This window comes from Callospermophilus lateralis, chromosome 7 (assembly GCF_048772815.1).
Source record: "Callospermophilus lateralis isolate mCalLat2 chromosome 7, mCalLat2.hap1, whole genome shotgun sequence".
Classification (NCBI taxonomy): Eukaryota; Metazoa; Chordata; class Mammalia; order Rodentia; family Sciuridae; genus Callospermophilus; species Callospermophilus lateralis.
This window is the reverse complement of record NC_135311.1, coordinates 133,281,289-133,301,230: the sequence shown is the minus strand read 5'-3', so window position 1 is coordinate 133,301,230 and position 19,942 is coordinate 133,281,289. Positions and strand designations below refer to the sequence as shown.

Sequence of the window (19,942 nt, the reverse complement as noted above, 5' to 3'; positions counted from 1 at the left end):
TGGGTAACTTTGTAAGATCCTGTCTAAAAATAAAAAGGCCTGGGGATGTATTTCAGTAGTAGAGTGTCCCTGAATTCAGTCATACAAAACAAAACACAAAATTTGGTGATCTTTTCAAAGATTAGTTGAGACTATCCTTTTGTTAAAAGTTAATTTTACTGGGCTGGGATTGTGGCTCAGCGGTAGAGCGCTCGCCTAGCATGGGCGGGACCCAGGTTCGATCCTCAACACCACATAAAAATAAAGGTTTTGTGTTGTGTTCATTACACCTAAAAAATAAATATTAAAAAAGTTAATTTGGGCTGGGGATGTGGCTCAAGCGGTAGCGTGCTCACCTGGCATGCATGCGGCCCAGGTTCGGTCCTCAGTACCACATGCAAACAAAGATGTTGTATTTGCCGAAAACTAAAAAAAAAAAAAAAAAAAAAAAAAAAAATTAAAAAATTTCCCCTCTCTCTCTCTCTCTCTTAAAAAAAGTTAATTTTACTTAGTAAATGGTTTTTTATTAGATTGCTTTAGAATAGTGTATATGTGTGTATAAATAATATGCCCCCCCCCCCCCCACTGAAGTAATAATTCCAAAGAATTGTATCATTTAGGACTTTACTGAAAAAAAGGTGTCCTTTGCCAAGAGTTCTAGATATCAGATTTTCATGTACAGGAATCTAGGCATTCACTCTGAATTCAGAGAAACATAGGATATAGTTTTATTAGTTGAATTAAGCTTATCCTCAATTTTAAAGTTTTTTAACCCTTTCTAATTAAAACCAGTAGTTTCTCATACTAAAAAGTAATATGGGGCTAACTCAGTGGTAGAGCAATACCATGTATCCTATGCTAAAGTTCTGAGTTCCTGAAGGTGTGAGGATCTCAGTGACCTGCTAGTCCGAGACCAACGCAGATAAATAGAATATTTATCAGATATGTGATGAGAAACATGTAAAATGAGTATTATTTACTTTTAGAAATGAAGTTCTGATACACGCTACAAACATGGATGGACCTTGACGGGCATTCGAATTGTTTCCCTTTTTTGGAAGTGGGGAAAAGGCTTTTAAGGAAGTTGCTGTGAGCATTTCTTTCTTTTCTTTTTTTTTTTTTAAAGAGAGAAAATTTTTAATATTTTTTAGTTTTTGGCAGACACAACATCTTTGGTATGTGGTGCTGAGAGGGTCGAACCCGGGCAGCATGCATGCCAGGCGAGCGCGCTACCGCTTGAGCCACATCCCCAGCCCAAGCATTTCTGTATGTAATTTTAATGTGATCAGGTTTTAAGTTCTTTTGAGTATATACCTAGGAGTGGAATTGCTGGTTTTATGCATTAATTCTTTATTTTTTGGTGTGCTGGGGATGAATTTAGATCCTAGCACTTAAAGAGCTCTATTATGGAACTTATTTCCAGCCTCTTTGTCTAACATTTTGAGGAACTGACATGTTTTTTCCAAAGTGGCTTCCTTGTATGATGGTTTAGATGTCTCCACTTGATATTGTCTTTTTTTTTTTTTTTTAAGTCATCCTAGTAGATATGAAGTGATATCTGTGTGTGTGTGTGTGTGTGTGTGTGTGTGTGTGTGTGTGTGTACACTTACTATACTGGGAATTGAACCTAGAGGTGCTCTACCACTGAGCTGTATCCCTAACCCTTTTTATTTTTGACTTTCGATTTTGAGACAGGGTCTCACTGAGTTGCCAAGCCTGATCTGTTGCAGTCCTCCTGTCTCTGCCTCCCAAGTTACTGGGATCACAGGCATGTGCCACCTTGCCTGGCTCATTGTGGTTTTGATTTTTATTTTCCCTATGAGTTGACGATATGGATCATCTTTCATGTGTTTATTGTTCATTGTATGTCTTTGGGAAAATGTCTGTTTATATTTGTTTCCCATTTAAAAACTTGGATTGTTTTTATCATTGAGTTGTAAGAGTTTCTAATTAGATAAATAACTTGCAAATATTTTCTTCCATTCGGTGGGTTTCAGTTTATGTGCAGTACATGTCTTTGGATAGCATAAAGTCATTAACTAATTTGTTACTGTTATGTAGACTATTTGAATTTATTTAAGAGGGCTGGGGGTAAACAGTTCAGTGGTAGAGCACGCACCAGAAAGAAAAAAAAAAAAAATTTTTAGTCTTATGGTTTTAGTCGTAGATGAACACAGTAACTTTTTATTTTTATTTTTTTTATGGTGTGCTGAGGGTTGAACCTAGTGCCTCACACTTGCAAGGTGTCTACCACTGAACCACAACCCCAGCCCCAGAAAAAGAAATCTTTGACTTGCTAGATGATTGTTAAAACTTTCAAGTTTTACTTTTGACTTTGATTTGTTTTGATTGATAAGAGACATGACATTATAAATATCATTATCTTTATTTGATTATGTCCAATAATAGGAGTCTTGTGATCTAAGTATATGATTCTGAGTTAGACCTACATTTAGTATGTTGAAGTGTGCATCTGTAGTTTTAATAAAGTAGCTTTAATATCTAAAGCTATTATGTTGATGACAAATAATAGCTTTGGTTAGCTTTAAAAGATTGAGAATTGTACATGTAAAAATGGTTAAAATAACTAACTTTATTTTATCATAATATTTTTTTACTTAAAAAATTGAGCTGTGATGGTGTAAAAACAATGTGCCCAGCTCTAATTTAATGTTAAAATACATTATTATTATATTGTAATATTTATTTTTTAGTTTTTGGTGGACACAACATCTTTATTTTTATGTGTGCTGAGGATAGAACCCAGCGCCCTGCGCATGCCAGGCAAGCGCGCTACCGCTTGAGCCACATCCCCAGCCCCCCAAAATAAATTATTATTATTAATTTTGGTACCTGGGATTGAACCCAGAGGGACTTATATACTGAACCACATCCACAGCCCTTTTTTTGTATTTTATTCAGGGACAGGTTCTCGCTAAATTGCTGAGGCTGGCTTTGAATTTGTCATCCTCCTGCCTCAGTCTCCTGAGCCTCTGGGATTAACAAGGGCTAAGCTACATTATTTAAGCTGGGTGTATGGTGGCAGTTGCCTATAGTCCCACTATTTACTAAGCTAGGGGCAGCCTGGGCAGCTTAGGGAGGCCCTGTTTTTTTTTTTTTTTTTTTTTTTTTTTAAGACATTAAAAAAAATTTCTCAGAAGTCTGCCTTTTTGCATACTTGAAGCAATCCCAGTCTGTGAAGTAGGAAGTAAAGGTGTGGGGTTGGTGGTGTTGCTCAGTGGTACAGTGCTTGTCTAGCATGAGAAAGGCCCTGGTCTCCAGCAATGCATAAATAAATAAATGTCTGACACAGAGGGGAAACCAGTCTTTTGGTCTAAGTATAAAACCAAGTGGTTGATTTATATATTAGTAACTCCTTCATAAATACTTTTTGCTATAAAAAGGTAATACATGTGTTGATGTTCCTGCAGTATTCCAGATAGATTGGTTAAAATGGATACATTTATGACCTGAGTTCAAAAGAGAAACAATACTTTCTGGTGGCCCATACTTATAATCCCAGCTACTGGGGGAGGCTGAGGTAGAAAGATGGTAAATTTCAGGCCATGTTGGGCAGTGTTTGTTTGTTTGTACTAGCTATGAACCCAGAGGCACTTAACCACTGAACCATATCCCCAGCCTTTTAAAAATTCAAGTTAATTTAGAGACATGTCCTCACTGAGTTACCTGAGCCCTCACTAAGTTGCTGAGGCTGACTTTGAACTTGGAAACTTCCTATCTTGGCCTCCTGAACTCCTGGGATTACAAGTGTGCACCACCAAGCCCTGCCTGGTCAGTTTTAATGGGACACTGTCTCAAAATAAAAAGTAAAAAGAACTAGGGATATAGTCCCTACAGCAGAACCAAAATGAGTGAATGAATGGATGAGAAGTGATTTTGAGTTGTTCTTTTTTTTTTTTTCCCCTGTGTTGAAGGTTGAATCCAGGCCTCCTTCATGGTACCCCACTGAGCTACATGCCCAGCCCTTTTAAACTTTTTTTTTTTTGAGACCAGGGTCTTGCTAAACTGCCCAGGTTGGCAGTTGTCCTGCCTCAGCTTTCAGTGTAGCCTATATTATAGTTATTGGGATTGCAGGTATGCATCATTTCTCCCTTGGATCCTTTATCTTTTTTTTTTTTTGGTGGGTTGTTGGGAATGGAACCCAGGGCCTTGCATATGCCAGGTAAGCACCTACCACTGAACTACACCTCCAGACCCTATCATTTGCTTTCTTTTCTTTTTTTTAAAAATATTGTTTTTTTTTTTTTAAGAGAGAAAGAGAGAATTTTTTAAAATATTTATTTTTCAATTTTCAGTGGACACAACATCCATCTTTATTTTATGTGGTGCTGATGATTGAAGCGCCCCATGCATGCCAGGCGAGCACGTTACTGCTTAGCCACATCCCCAGCCCTTATTTGCTTTCTAATAATGAACAATTTGATAATCATGGGATAAAAAGGTAGAAAAGTATATAGTACACAAAGAAATTGGCATTTTAAAAAAATATTTTTAGTTGTCAGTGGAGTTTATTTACTTATATGCAGTGCTGAGGATCGAACCCAGGGCCTCACACATGCCAGGCTAGTGCTCTGTCACTGAGCCATAAATTTCAGCACAGAAATTGGTATTTTGATAACTTTCTTCTTCTTTTTTTTTCCCCCAGTACCAAGGATTAAACCCAGGGTGCTCTATTACTGAGCTGTATCCCCAGCCCATGATAAAGTATATAATCTTTGGAAAATGATTCACAAGTTGAGTATCCTTTATCTGAAATGCTTGAAATGAGAAGTGTTCAAGATTTTATAGTTTTTCATAGTTTATAATATTTGCATAGATTTTACCTTTTAAGCAGTCCTAATCCAAAAATCCAAAATGGTCAGAAATCTAAAACTTTTTGAGTGCTGAGGTGACATTCAACTTGAATTGGATTTAGGTGTGTGGTTGGCTAGGTTAATTGCATGCATCTTCAAAGAGACTTATACTCTGCTCATCACAATTCTATAACTCTTCCTTTCATAGTAGGATTTTGAAACCTGGATGGCCTTGGAAGACAGAATCTTTTTACCTGGAAATAGAATAGTAATGTAGGCGATGATGAAAGGCTCAGGTCTGATCCCACATCCCCACACCCATGCTGGAACTGAACCCAGCATCTTGTGCTTCCTAGGCAAGGGCTCTACCATTGAGCTTATCCCCCAACCCCTGAGATGTGAACTCTAGAAATTAACTGGGAAATAGAGGAGTTTAGTACCAATCCTGGAATGTGTTGTTTTCTCAGTGGGGTGTAGTTTTGTTGTGTTGTTTCAAGAATGACTCAGGGAGGATTGATCTCTTTAGTAGGAGGAGTTGTGTGCAAATGAAGTATGTGGCAGTTCATTGCTATTGCTTATTAGTAGGTCAGATGCAAACACTGGAATTAAAATTGCTCTTTGTATTCTTGTTGATAACTCTGACAAAGTTGAATGCAGTTCTTTCTGGAAAGAAGGGGAATTAAGAAAATTCATTGGGTTTTAGTATGCTAATGATTGATGTGTTATAGATCACGCTTTGGAATTAATGGAGTAAGTTTCTTTTTTTAATATTTATTTTTTAGTTTTAAATGGACACAATATCTTTATTTTATTTTTATGTGGTGCTGAGAATCGAACCCAGTGCCTCACACATGCTAGGTGAGTGCACTACCATTTGAGCCACATCCCCAGCCCCTGGAGTAAGTTTCTTGTGGAATTCTTGGAAACAGTTTTGGACTAGGAAGAGTCTTTTTTTTTTCACTGTCAGAATAATGAAAATTGTAAGTAAATTTCTGTGAGGCTAAGTGATCTTTGTTTTGCTCCTAATACATGTCAAATGCCAAGAGCATCTGTTTTTTTTTTGGGGGGGGGGATTGGGTGGTAATAGGGATTTAACCCAGTGATATATGTTTCTTTTCTTTTTTAAATGTGCTGGCCATCAGACCCTGTGCCTGACATTTACTGGACAAGTGCTCTACCATTGAGACACAACCCCAGCCCTACTGAGCTGTTTCTAGTTCTTTTAAAACTATTATTTTGAGAGAGGGTCTTGCTAAGTTGTCGAGGCTGGCTTTGAATCTGGCCATCCTACCTCATCCTTTCAAGTCACTGGAATTACAGGAATGAAAGAATATAAGAATACAGTTGGTCCTCCTTAGCCAATCATGCACAATTGAAAATATTTGGGAAAAAAAATTGATTCTGTTGTGAATGCCTTATGCATTGTCATTATTCCCTAAACAATATAACAACTTTTTTGAGGGAGAAAGGGTTTCGGGGTATGGTGGTACTGAGGTTCCAACCCAGGGCCTCACTCGTGGTAAGCATATTCTCTACCACTGAGCTACAGCCCCATCTCCCAGTATAACACATATTTACAAAGCAGCAGCATTGAATTAGGCATTTAAAAGTAATTTTGAGAGATGGTTTAAAGTATATGGGAATATCTATCTTTTCAGGAAGTGAGATAGGAGGATTGTTTGTGCCCAGGAATTATGGGACATTTTGAGTAACATAGGGAGACTCTATCTCAAAAAACAAACAAAAACCTCCACAAAGTATATGGGAAGATATATGTATGTCAATATGCATATACATTACCATTTTATGTAAAAGACTTGAGTTGCTATTTAGTATCTGCCTTTGGGGTGGGTAGGGAGATGTTTTGGTTCTAGAACCAATCCCCTGTGAATACCAAGGTATATCTGTACAGAATAAGTTGAAGGATATGGATGGTAATGCTAGGGACTCACGAATGCTAAGCAAGCATCTGTCACTGACTCCCCTCAACCCCAGCCCTGATATAGTGTTTTGATCAGTTTAATATATTGATGGTGAATATTTTTGAGCAAATACAAACTAATTTTAGTCTAAATTTGTTTGTTCCTCCCACCATGCTGGGGATTGAACCCAGAGCATTGTACATGCTAGGCAAGCACTCTACCACTGAGCTACATACCCATAGCTCCTTAGTTTAGGTTTTCTTCACCGCCCCCTCCCTTCCTCTCTTCTGCCTAGGGCTTGAAAAACCAGGAGTGCAAGCTATATATATCCCCTGAGTTTTTTATTTTAAGACAGCATTTTGCTAAGTTGCCCAGGCTGCCTCAAAAGTTTGATCCTCATGCCTTAGTCTTTTAAGTCACTGGAATTACAGATGTGCACCACTGCCCCCTGGTTCTTGCTTATTTTTAGTTAACAAATGTCAGTAGGGGCTGGAGGTATAGTTCAGTGGTAGAGCACTTGCCCAGCATTCCTGAAACCCTGGGTTCTATACCAGTACCACACACACTACACAAAAGGTAAATGTTTCATCTTGAATAGCTGAGAAATATTTGAATACTAAAAGAAACTATTGTTTGGAAAGAGTAGTCAAAATTGGACATCACATTCACTGGCTGTGTTTTCTTGGATATAAAGATTTAAGCAGACTTTTTATTTGTTTAATTAAAAACTGAGAGTCTCCAATCTTTTCAGTATAGATATAGGTTTGCAATATCCAATTAAGTTCTCTTTTGTTAAGTTTGGTATTTTGTTTCCAAAATGTGTTCTCTTATGTAAAAATGATAACAATTGCTGGGCACTGTGGTGCACACCTGTAATCCTAGCAGCTTGGGAGGCTGAGACAGGAGGATTTTGAGTTCAAAGCCAGCACCAGCAATTTAGTGAGGCCCTAAGCAACTCAGTGAGACCCTGTCTCTAAAAACGAATACAAAATAGGGCTGGGGATGTGGCTCAGTGGTTGAGTGTCCCTGAGTTCAATCCTTGATAACTCCCATCCCCCCAAAAAACAACAGTTGAGCCCACCATTGTGAAGTAGATGTGCTTTGGTTTTGTTTCGTATTCATAAATCTGCATGAATACCTAGTTTTTCTTACCATTGCATTTAGTGCTTTATTATTTAGAATTTAAGCATGATTGTTTGTTTCCTTGTATGTGACTGACTTATTTTGATGGGAGATTGATTGCTTCTTTTTTTTTTTTTTTTTTAAGATAGGGAAAAAAGTCTATGTGAATTTGGGTTTGGCCATAAGGTTGCTATTTGCAGGGGGCGGTAAGGGGTATATAATATTATCATTTTAACTACTTTTATTTTTTTTATTTATTTTTTTGATGGTACTGGGGATTGAACCCAGGGCCTTGTGCATGCTAGGCAAGTACTCTACCAACTATATATCCCCAGCCCCCTACATTTAATTTTTAAATGTTTTTTGGTGCAATTATACATAATTATACATAATGGTGGAATTTATTGTGATTTGTATATGTGCATAATATAATTTGATAAGTCTCATTTACTACCTTTTTAACCATTTTTAAGTGTATATTTCAGTGGCATTAAATACCACCACAATGTTGTATAATTATCATCGCTCTTTCATATCTTCTTCTTATTAATTTTTTTTTGTACCTGTAGATGGACAGAATGCCTTTGTTTTTCTTTTTTGTAATGTAGTGCTGAGGATTGAACCTAGAGCTTCGTGCATGCTAGGCAAGTGCTCTGCCACTGAGCTACAGCCCCAGCCCATATTTCCAGAACATCATGCCATATAGAAACTTGAGTAGTAACTCCCCATTCTTGTCTTCCATCTCCTGGTAACCTTTCTTCTATTTTCTGACTCTCTGAAGTTGACTGTTCAAGATAATCTTGCATAAATGGAATTATACTCCATTAGCCTTTTTCACTTAGCATCAATGCTTTCAAGCTTATACATGTTGTAGCATGTGTAGAACTACTTTCCATTTTATGACTTAACGTAATGTTCTGTTAGAGGTATATACCAGATTTTGTTTCTCCATTCATCCATTGATTCTTATTGGGTTTTCACATTCTTAAGAATAGTGGCTGCAGTGAACATTGGTGGATACTATTAGAGTCTTAGTTGATATCAGAAGGGGGGATTTTTTTTTTTTTTTTTTTTTGTATCAGCGCTTAAACCCAGGGGCTCTTAACCACTTAGCCACATCCCCAGCCCTCTTTTGTATTTTTTATTTAGAGACAAGGTCTCACTGAGTCGCTTAGCACCACGTTTTTTGCTAAGTCTGACTCTGAACTTGCCATCCTCCTGCCTGAGCCTCCTGAGTCTCTTGGATTACAGGTGTGCACCTCTGTGCCAAGCTGATTCTAATTTTTCAGAGTGTAAAAGTATCAAAAAGCTTCTGAGATATTCAGTTTTGCTAAGTGTACTAGAAAGATTGAGGTAGTTTAGAGAATATTTAAGAAGTAAGAGTAATAATGGGGTGCAAATATCTATTCCAGTGAGAGAAGTATAAGTGTAAATGAAGCTATTTTAAAAGTCCCATCCTCATTCATACTTAATGTAAATTGTCTATGAATAAAAAATAACATTTTAAAAACTCATCTTGGAAAATTAACTGATACACAACAATAACATTAACTTTTTTTCCCCCCCCAGATATGGCCGCGTGGAAAGTGTCAAAATTCTCCCTAAGAGGGGATCTGAAGGAGGAGTGGCTGCCTTTGTGGATTTTGTGGACATCAAAAGTGCACAGAAAGCTCACAACTCTGTCAACAAAATGGGAGATAGAGACCTACGCACGGATTATAACGAACCAGGCACCATTCCGAGTGCTGCTCGGGGTTTGGATGATACAGTTTCCATAGCATCTCGTAGTAGAGAGGTTTCTGGGTTCAGAGGAGGTGGTGGAGGGCCTGCTTATGGCCCTCCACCATCACTTCATGCACGAGAAGGACGTTATGAGCGGAGACTTGATGGGTAAGTTCCAAGGTTTCTGTAGGCAGGTATTTGTATTTGATGTGGTGAGAAACAGAAACTCATATTTAGGGGCCCCAGATGGATTTAAAGTTTTGGGCATTCTCAATGTTTCCTATTTTGGGTTGGAAACGGAAGTGATTTCTATCCCAGTGGCTGGTTTCTTATGGAATCATAGAGGATATTTCCTGCAGTGGATTGGATACCTACTTCCTGAGATATAAAGTGGTGGAAGATTTCCTGTGGCAGCATCATTTTTGGAGTTACCCGTCTTCTAGAATCAATTCTCTCTTCTTCTGGATAATATTAAGGCCTTCCTTGGATATATCTTTCCACCTGATGGAGCTATTTGGTTTTATGGTCATGCTATTTGGAATATTTCTGGAATATTAAAGCCTACAGATTCTTTTAGAAGTTGATATCTGCTTCTTGGTTTTCACTACATAAAGTGTACAAACAAATTGGATTGTCACAAAAGATCTAGCAGACCATAATGATTCAACCATTTGGATGCTACAACAATACTTTGACATGGAAATGTGTACTTGGATGAGGAAGAGTGAAGGCAAAGCTTGAGTTGTCCATTTTGGATCTACACAATTTCTGTTTTGGAATTATACTCCTTGATGGAATGGGGGAAAATTGAGGACATTCATAAGTCCTGGAATATAGCCATTCTTTTCTAATTACTGGAATGTATGGGATGTCATGTTCTCAAGATCTGTTAGCCCAGGGGAAGAGGATTACTCTCATTTCTTAAGCAAGTTGCTATCCAATTAAAGATACTTTAGCTTTGAACACATGGTGGCGATCAGTTGTGGATACAGCAATCAAAATTGACTGGGCTGGATGACTACAAAGGGAACAATTGGCGAGCAACTGTGTCTTCTTTATTCGTTGGAATTGTAGAGGATCTTTCCCTTCTGCCAGCTTCCTGATTCATGCTTAGGGCTGGAGATTTTTATGAATGTGGATCAATTTATAATTGTCTACTATCTCAAGAAAGAAGTCTGGGGGTTTGAGAGTTACAGTTTATCTGGGACTTCTTGGCTTCCTGTGGAATTATTTTGTCTGGTCACTAAGATTTTTTTTTTTCTTGTGGTTCATCTAAATATCATTTGACACCCTTGCCCATTAAGAAGGTGGATTACCCCCATAAGAGGGGCCAAAATTGGGGAAGTTATATTCACAATTCTCTCCCTAGATTTAATTGGGATTATAGGTCGTGTTTCCACAGTTGGAAAAGGTTGGTATGTCCTGACCTGTGTATATTAGCCCCTCTCCTAACCCAAGTCCAACTCTCTCTCCCCCCTCCCCCACTAACTCTAGAAGTATTTAGTACTAATAGATGAATCAAAAAATAGCCATTAGATTTCAGCTCTGCTAGCTCTTGTGCCTGCCTTCTGTATCTTCCTAATGGATAAGAACTTTTCATATTTATAAAATATCAGCTGTAGCAGTAATTCTTCTAGAACTTTTGCCTATTGCTTGTTATATCATTAATAATAGCTTTCACTGATTAACATTTGATAGGGTGCTAAATGAACTATTTATGAAATTTTCTCTTAAGTCTCACAGGAACCCTTGTTAGACACTGAAATATTTAAATTCAGAATTGTAGCAAATAAAAAAAGAAGACAATTAATACATATGAGAAGGAAAAATATTATTATTATTTTTTGCCATACCAATTGTTTTTCGTAATAGCTGCAAAAATTACTTAGGAGCTGGGTATGGTGGTGCACACCTGTAATCCCAGCAACTTGGGAGGCTAAGGCAGGAGGATCACAAGTGTGAGACCCTGTCTCAATAGGAAATGTAAAAAAGGTTGAAGATGTACCTTGGTGGTAAAGCACCCCTTGGTTCAATCCCTAGTACCCAAAAAAAAAAAAAAAAAAAAAAAAGCCTAGGAAAATGGGGTTGCTACTAACTGAAATAGTGAGTGAAAATGAATATCAGTGGAGAGGTTTTGAAATCTAGGAATGTGTTGGGAAAATAGTATTAGTTGCTACCAAATTTTGCAGTGTAACTTTTGTTTGAGAGATTTTAAATCTTTCATGATTCTTTAATCTCTTTTGATAGAGGATGGATCTAAAGATATGAGATTGAAGAGAAATTCAAGTGAATTGGTCTTTGAATTCTTAAGAGTTCTATTTCCCGACAAAAGTAGAGAATTTATGATTTCTAGTGGGAGTAGAATTAGTTTTTAATACTGTCACATAATTGCATGTGTATAAATGTACATGCAACAATTTTTGTATTCTTAGGTTGATGAATATTCATGTTATACCAAAATAATTGTTGAAGGACCTGGGGATGTGGCTCAATAGCAGAGCACTTGCCTAGCACGTGCAAGGCCCTTTCTTTAATCCCCAGCACCAGAACAACAAAACATACTTGAACTGTTGTTCATAGCAACCTTAGAGTATTCTTATAGTTCTCAGCATTGCCTAATTTTATCAGTGGCAACTTGAATATTGTCAAAGCTAAGAGAATGCATTTCCTCCAATGTTCAGGTACATGTATTCACAAATGAAATCATGATGTGATTATTTTAAAAATTATGTGAAATTTGATAGCACCAAGAGATAAAATAATTTATTTGTTAAATTTACATAGAATAGCATGTGGTGATTTAGTATTTTGATATCTTAATTGTTTTTAAGATTCCATTTTTATTATTAAATGTGATTGGGCAATTTATATAGTGATTTTTTTATAATCATCCAGTCAAAAGTTATTGAGAAGCCAGGTGTGATGCTGCATGTCTATAATATCAGCCATTTGGAGGCTGAGACAGGAGGATCACAAGTTTAAGAACAGTCTGAGCAACTTACTGAGACCCTGTCTTAAAATAAAATGGACTGGGGATGTAGGTTGGTGGTAAAGCATTCCTAGGTTCAAATCCCAAGTACCACCCAAAAAAAAAAAAAAAGTTAATGAAAGCTCTGAGGATGTAGCTCAGTGTTAGAGCCCTTGCATAGCACATGTGAGGCCCTTCATTTGATCCCTAGCATTGCAAAAAAGAAAAAAAAAGTTAACGAGGAGTTGCTCTTAAAATTTTTTTTTCTGGACTTGTTTGAAAGTCCTTCCTACTGCAGAATACACACTGCAGCAAGGCTTTCATATCTGTTTAGTGTAGAAATATGACCTAAAATAAATTTGCAAGTAATGAAAAATATATTTTAAACAGATGGAAATGTAAAAATCTTTCATATTGAAATGACAGTCTCTTCTTTGTTCTAGTAAACTTAAAATTGTAAAGGAAAATGATATATGAATATTTCAGTATAAAAGTTAGAAAATCTTTATAAAACGAGCAACTCACCTGTAGAACACCAGTCACGAAAAACCCAATATACAGTTAAAACAATGGATTGCTGAGCTGTGACAATAAGTTTTGGGATCAAGTAAAATGTTAAGCTTGTTAGTGTTTGCTTACTAAGTAGGTTAATGCTGTGTAGAAAATGATCAGTTAAAGATCTGAAATGAATGTTTGCATGATTTGCATTTAGTTTTGTTTGCTCCTTTCTGATTAAATATTTTTCCCCCTCCTAAATGCAGGGCTTCAGATAACAGGGAGCGTGCTTATGAACATAGTGCCTATGGACACCATGAACGGGGGACAGGAGCATTTGATCGGACAAGACATTATGATCAGGATTACTATAGAGATCCTCGAGAGCGGACTTTACAACATGGGCTCTATTATACTTCTCGGAGTCGAAGTCCAAACCGCTTTGATGCTCATGACCCCCGATACGAACCTAGGGCTCGGGAGCAGTTTACACTGCCCAGTGTGGTACACAGGGATATCTACAGGGATGATATTACCCGAGAGGTACGAGGCAGAAGGCCAGAGCGGAATTACCAGCACAGCAGGAGTCGCTCTCCACATTCGTCCCAGTCTAGGAATCAGTCTCCTCAGAGACTGGCTAGCCAAGCGTCTAGACCCACCAGGTCCCCTAGCGGCAGCGGCTCTAGGAGCAGATCCTCCAGTAGTGATTCAATCAGCAGCAGCAGTAGTACCAGCAGTGACAGGTAGGTTAACAAGCCTTTTATTATAACAGACTAACTGTTAAATAAATTCTCAATGATCAATGGTGATGTTTTTTAGCATAGTAATTTTTTTCTAAAAAAGTAATCTTGGGTTATATATGTAATGAATAAAGAAACTTTGATTAACATGGCTATCGAGTTAACCAGTAGCTAGGCTATGATTACCAAATGCTCTTTCATTTTCTACATGCTCAGTATTAATATTAAATTTCAAAAAAAGGAAGAGAAATGTGACTTAAGCTGTGTGAGGCAAATCTTTGACACTGAAAATGTGGTATTTCTTTAAAGTTTTTAATTCACTTTGATGTGTAGCATCAATTTATTGTTTTGGTTGAAGATTTGTAAAATGTGTTGGTTAAATATGTGTTATTGAAATAATATTGTCGACACATTATCAATGACTAAATTTATGAAAACATTTTAACTAATTTTGACATCAAGCTGGTAGGCTAATTTATAAACTCATAAAGAAGCCTTTTTAAATTGCATACTATCACTTTATTGGTCTCTAAAGCTGAGTTAATTCATTTCATTAGTTGGGAATTTTTTTTTACAAAGATGTTTTATTCTAAAGATGTAAAATAAACAAGGAGTCTTAGCTTAGAAGTTATCTAACTTCATGGGTTTTGAAATCAGATCTAGGTAGATGGTATAGATTACTTGTAACACTGTTGGACAATTTATGTTCTCTGGGCTTTTTTCCCCTCATCTTTTATGAGAACCTAACTTTATAGAGTTATTGCAAAGATTAAAATGGAAACTGCTTCTAAAGTGCTTACCTTGGCACCTAGTATATGTTAAGTAAATACCACCCTTAGTGAATTGCTGGTTATTCTTACTACTGCAAATGCTGCTAGTCTTTGGGCATTACCCTGTTTTCCTTTGATGTTATTTATTCTGTTAATCACAGATGCCCTAGTTTTAACTTTAGGTGTATACATTTTAAATTTAACACGGTACAACTTCTTTGACCTGATTAGAAGCCCAGATTATTTTTCTTTTAGTATTGCCTGTTTAGATTTGATTAAAGAAAAAGGAAATGGTCATGTAATTGAATGGCTCTTTTTAGGCTTCATAAATTTTCTAATTCAAAATAATAAGTGGAAATAATTTTTAAATCTCTCCTGCTAGATGGATGTAATTCAGACTTCCAGGGAAAGTGTTGCATGTTAAAATTACATAAGCACTTAGTTCAGGAAGTCAGGCAAACCAGCTTCTGGCCCCCCGCTTGCAACTTTATGACATGGGTGAAAACCCTTACCTTGCATTTTATTTGGTATATTTTCTAGATAAATGAGTGGTGAAATTCATTTCTGTCCTATAAACTGATTGTAAAACTTCATTGTTTCACTTTTCTTTTGCATATAATTGTCTAAAATATTCAAGTTTTAGTCATTTTCCAATCTTCTTCATTAAAAGAACGTCAGAATCACAGCTCACTGAAAGGAAGAGCTGTGTTGGTGGTGTTGATACCGCCAGTTATCGGTGACGAGGCCTGCTCCCTCACATGTTGAAGTCTAACATTAGAGAAGCACACCAAGGCAAGCATATAAAACAGGGTTTATTTTAAAAGGGGATAACATAGATTCCTCCCAGGAGGGAGAAGGGGGCCATGGCTGGTATTCTGGTATCCCCAGAAATAAGGGTGTTTTGCCTTTTTCATATCTTAGGCTTCCTTTGTTCTCCTGCTCTCTTCCCCTTATCTTTCTCCCTCCTGAGTAAGTGACTAGGCCCAGGAAATGCTTGGTGGCATGGCCAACAGGTGGGCTGAACAGAGAAGGGCAGGATGGAGCAGCCCTGGACACATTTATTAACAACTTTATAACTCCCTGTAGGGAGGAGCAATTCCTGGGACAGATTATCTTAGCAACAGGGTAGAGCCCCATGGCAGGTTCTTGATAAGGGTGGAGGAAGGGCTCTGGAGGAATTGACATTTCAGTCCTTCAGGGGACAGTTTCCAATCTCCGGGACCGCTCAAATTGGCCTCCTTGATCTACCTGACTTGATTTACCTATCTGTACTGACTGCCTGTCTAATTCTGGCTTCAGTGTTAGAGTCAGAGGGCCATCAGTGACACAAGGCCTTCAGGGTGGCACTATACTTTGGTGGGAATTAGTTGATTTAGCATCTGGCCCTCAGTAGTAGACTGATGGATTTGATGGAGCCAGTCCTTGCTCGTGTTCTGAAAGAAAAGCAGGTCTTTGCTTCTGAATATTTACAGTTAATTGCCAAAAGAGCATGGAACACTTAGAAAATGTACATGGGGACTAAATTATAGTAAGAAAGTTGGTTAGCAAAGGAATTTTTAAAATTTATATATCAAATTTTGGTAGCTAGACCGATCTACTTACACCAAAGGATGCAATACCCTTGGATGTTTAGAAGGCCACACCTGACCAGTTGGCAAGTTTAATTTGCCTTGTATAGTGTTTTAAATTGAAGTTATTGCCAGTTAAAAACTAGGAATTTTACCTAAAAGTCCAAATTTTGATTGTGTTTTCCTTCTGATTGGCATGCTGGACCGTATCAGGCAAGGAGGTGAAGAAACTGAAATCTGCTAGTTGAGAACAGCTTTTTCCTGTAGGCTTGGGGAAGAACCACTAGCAGATTCTTGCTCTGTTCCCCTTTTCCTGAGTCTGTGTAAATTTTTCCTTCTGTTAAAATGTTATTTTTCCCTGTTTGGAAAAGTTATGGTTATTGGTTTCCTTTTTTACATGTAGCCATTTTCTAGAACTATATTTTCTTTTCTCCCCCTTCCTTTTTATTGGCGCACTATTATATATAATAGTGGGATTTCTTGTTCTGTATGTACGCACACAATGTTACAATATGAAGAGTTTTTAGTACCTGAATCTCACTTACGAGTTTAATGATTTGTACCTATATACAGAACAGCAAGAGAACAAAAAAAAGTTATTTGGACTACTAGGGACATCTGAGAGAGAGTGTTTGGTTGGAATATGAAATACCTAGTACTTAAACAAGAAGAGAAGCCTAGGCTAGACAAGGACTGTTGTAGGCAGAAGGAACAACAAAGTAGGTAGAAGAATGTTTTTTGAGACCAGATGATTTAGAGTGGTGTAACCATGGTAATATTTCGGGTTCTTATTCTGTGTGCAGAGATGAGCTCTTGAAGGATTTTAGAAGGGAAATAGCTTGTTGAGGTTTGTGCAAATGGTGACTTAGAGCAGAAAGATTATGGCGAGGATGCTATTTTAGTACTTCAGTGAAGAATAGCTTGGATTGTGAGAGTGCCTAATTTGGGAGAGGTAGAAGAAACTTTGTAGGAAGAGCCAGATTATGCTCATTTGAAAAAAACAGAATAAACTTTTTGGTGGTTGACCGAATGGTGGGCTTTCAGTGCTGTCTTGTAGGAATAGGATCAGGTGGCCCTTATGCACATCATAGAACACAGCATATTGCCTTTTTTAGAGCACTTGTTCAAAAACAGTCCAAAAATTGAAATACAATTCATAGTTATCATGAAGGACACAGCAGTATTGATGTAGATAGATGAAAAATTTAGTCACTAAGTTGTAACTGAAGCAAGCACACAGAAAAAGTCCTCTGCTGTTCAGAGCATATCCATTATCCCTGAGTTCAGCCTCCCTTTCATCAGATGCCCTCTTTCTCTCTAATTATACTGAGTACAAAGTGTAATATTTTGAAATGTTACGTAAATTCAAAATGTTTAATTTCCTCTTGGGAAAAATAAGCTCTTTTTTGTAATCTTTAAAATTTTACATTTGTGGAAATGACATCCCTGAAAGTTCTTTGAAGATGTTTAAAAATATCATTTGCATAGTGGACAAAATATAGCTTAGTTTATCAGTTTTCTGTCTCCATAACTGACTGGGAAATTAACCATCCTCCATTCTTAATTGTTACAGCTTTGGTGAACAGATTGCTAACAGTGCATTTTAAATGAGTAAACATGGGATTAGTGGCAGTCTAGTTGTGAAGTCCTATAAATGACACACCTACTGTTTCTACACAGCTATTAATAGCATTTAACTGGTGAGAATTGGGGCCTCATGGTATAAACTTTCCCTGTGCTGCTATAGGTCCCTTTCTTTGTTATGGACATTCGATGAGTCACTTTTCCTTTCAACACAATACTTTAAATGAATTAAACTCCACAAAAGCATTTATTTTAAATTTTCTTTTTTTAAAAAAAATATTTATTTTTAAGTTTTAGGTGGACACAGTATCTTTATTTTACATTTATGTGGTGCTGAGGATTGAACCAGCGCCTTGTGCATGCTAGGTGAGCACTCCACTGTTGAGCCACAACCCCAGCCCCTTAAATTTTCTTGATTGGAGTTGAGTGTACTTTATAGGTTGTAAGAGTTTTCTTTAATATAGCCTAAAGGAATTGAAATATTTGTTGAGGTTGAATCACTTCATAAACTCTTTTGTTATTGTTGGTTTGTTTTGGTACTGGGGATCTAACCCAGGGACACTTTACCAGTGAGATACACCCCTACCCCTCCACCCCCACCACTTAAAACAAAAAAAATTTTTTTTGAGATCGGTTCTCACTAAGTTACTGAGTGTCTTGCTAAGTGGCTGAGGCTGGCTTCAAACTTGTGATCCACATGTCTCAGCCTCCTGAGTCACTAGAACTACAGGCATGTGCCACCAAGCCAGGCTCATAACTTCCTTAATATCTTAAAGTAATTTTTACTGAGGTTTGTTTTCCAGTTGTTTGTTCTGACTACAATCAAAGATGATTAGGTTGGCTGGGGTTGGGGCAGGGTGTGGTTTCTGAATTTGTATAGGGAAAATATTACATCTTTTCTTTAACCTATAGCTGGAATTAAGCATTGCCTTCCATTTGAAACTAGGCAACCAAAATACTGTGATATTAACAAACTACAGTAGTGTCACCGTATGAGCTACTTTGTTACCAATATAAAGATTTGATATTTTAAATTTGGGCTTATATTTACTGTTACTTTGAAATTAAACCTTACTAAATCCAATGTTGGGTCTTGTTACTTAATTTTCTTTTAAAGTTGTAGATGAACACAATACCTTTATTTATTTTTATGTGGAGCTGAGGATTGAACCCAGTGCCTTGCATGTGCAAGGCAAGCGCTCTACCACTGAGCAACAGCCCCAGCCCTTGTTACTTAATGTTAAAGATATATGTCATTTTCAATACTCTTCCTTTTAATTCCTGTTTATTTCTGTATTTAGTATTCACTCACTCATTTATTTGTGGTGCTGAGGATTCAATAATCCAGAGATCATGAATGCTAGGCAGTCACTCTACTACTAATGATCTACATCCCCTGCTCACTATACATTTTAAAACATTATTCTAAAACATGGCCCATGTTGCCACATTTTCAGCAGATTGCCAAAAAGGGTCATTTGTAGTTGCATTTAGTTCTTTTTTAAATTTTACTTTAATTTTGTTGTTAATGGATCTTTTATTTATAAAATTATGCAGTGCTGAGGATTGAACTCAAGGCCTCACACATGCCAGGCAAGCACTCTACCACTGAGCTACAACTCCAACCCCTGCAGTTAGTTCTTGATTCTGTGTCTTATAAAGGTTTCTTGCATGAATGGTTGAAATGGATGCAAGGATAATAGAAAGTTGAGATTGGATAATTCACCCCCATTTCTTGTCCTCCCCTCAACAGGTTACTTCCCTAAATCTCTTTGTTGGCTAAAGTTAACTTGAGTTTACCTTTAATACTCTTCCTTTTAATAAATTATGCTCTGTGCATTAAGTATATGGATTTAAGATTGCTCAGTGGCAGGTTGTATGGAACCCCAAAATAGAGCCAGTTTGACTAATCCACAGCAGAAATTTTACGTGTGTAATTAAGAGTTAACATCTGATGGGAAGCTATGTCAAACAACTTCAGATTTTGTTCTGTGGCTGGGGTTGTGGCTTAGCAGTAGAGTGCATTCCTAGAACTGGTGAGGCACTGGGTTCAATCCTCAGCACCACATAAAAATAAATAAATTAATTAATTAAATAAAGGTATTGTGTCCAACAAAAATATTTTTAAAAAGCAACATAGACTTTGTTCTAATCAAAACAAACATTTAAGATGGGAATTCTTAAATACAGTAGTAAGCAAAGATAACTGCATACAAATAACTGTAATGGGTGACATTGTCTGGTTTTGGTTTTCATTA

The 19,942-nt window shown here is 37.1% G+C and overlaps 1 protein-coding gene across 3 annotated transcripts in view; it reads left to right on the top strand.

Moving 5' to 3' along the window:
* Nucleotides 1-19,942, top strand: part of Spen (spen family transcriptional repressor) — an 81,627-nt gene that overhangs the window by 11,371 nt on the left and 50,314 nt on the right. For all 3 annotated transcript variants that reach the window (XM_076861200.2, XM_076861201.2, XM_076861199.2), the window contains exons 2-3: nucleotides 9,407-9,727; nucleotides 13,289-13,765. In XM_076861200.2, coding sequence (XP_076717315.2) covers nucleotides 9,407-9,727; nucleotides 13,289-13,765 — 798 coding nt within the window. The remainder of the gene's footprint in view (nucleotides 1-9,406; nucleotides 9,728-13,288; nucleotides 13,766-19,942) is intronic.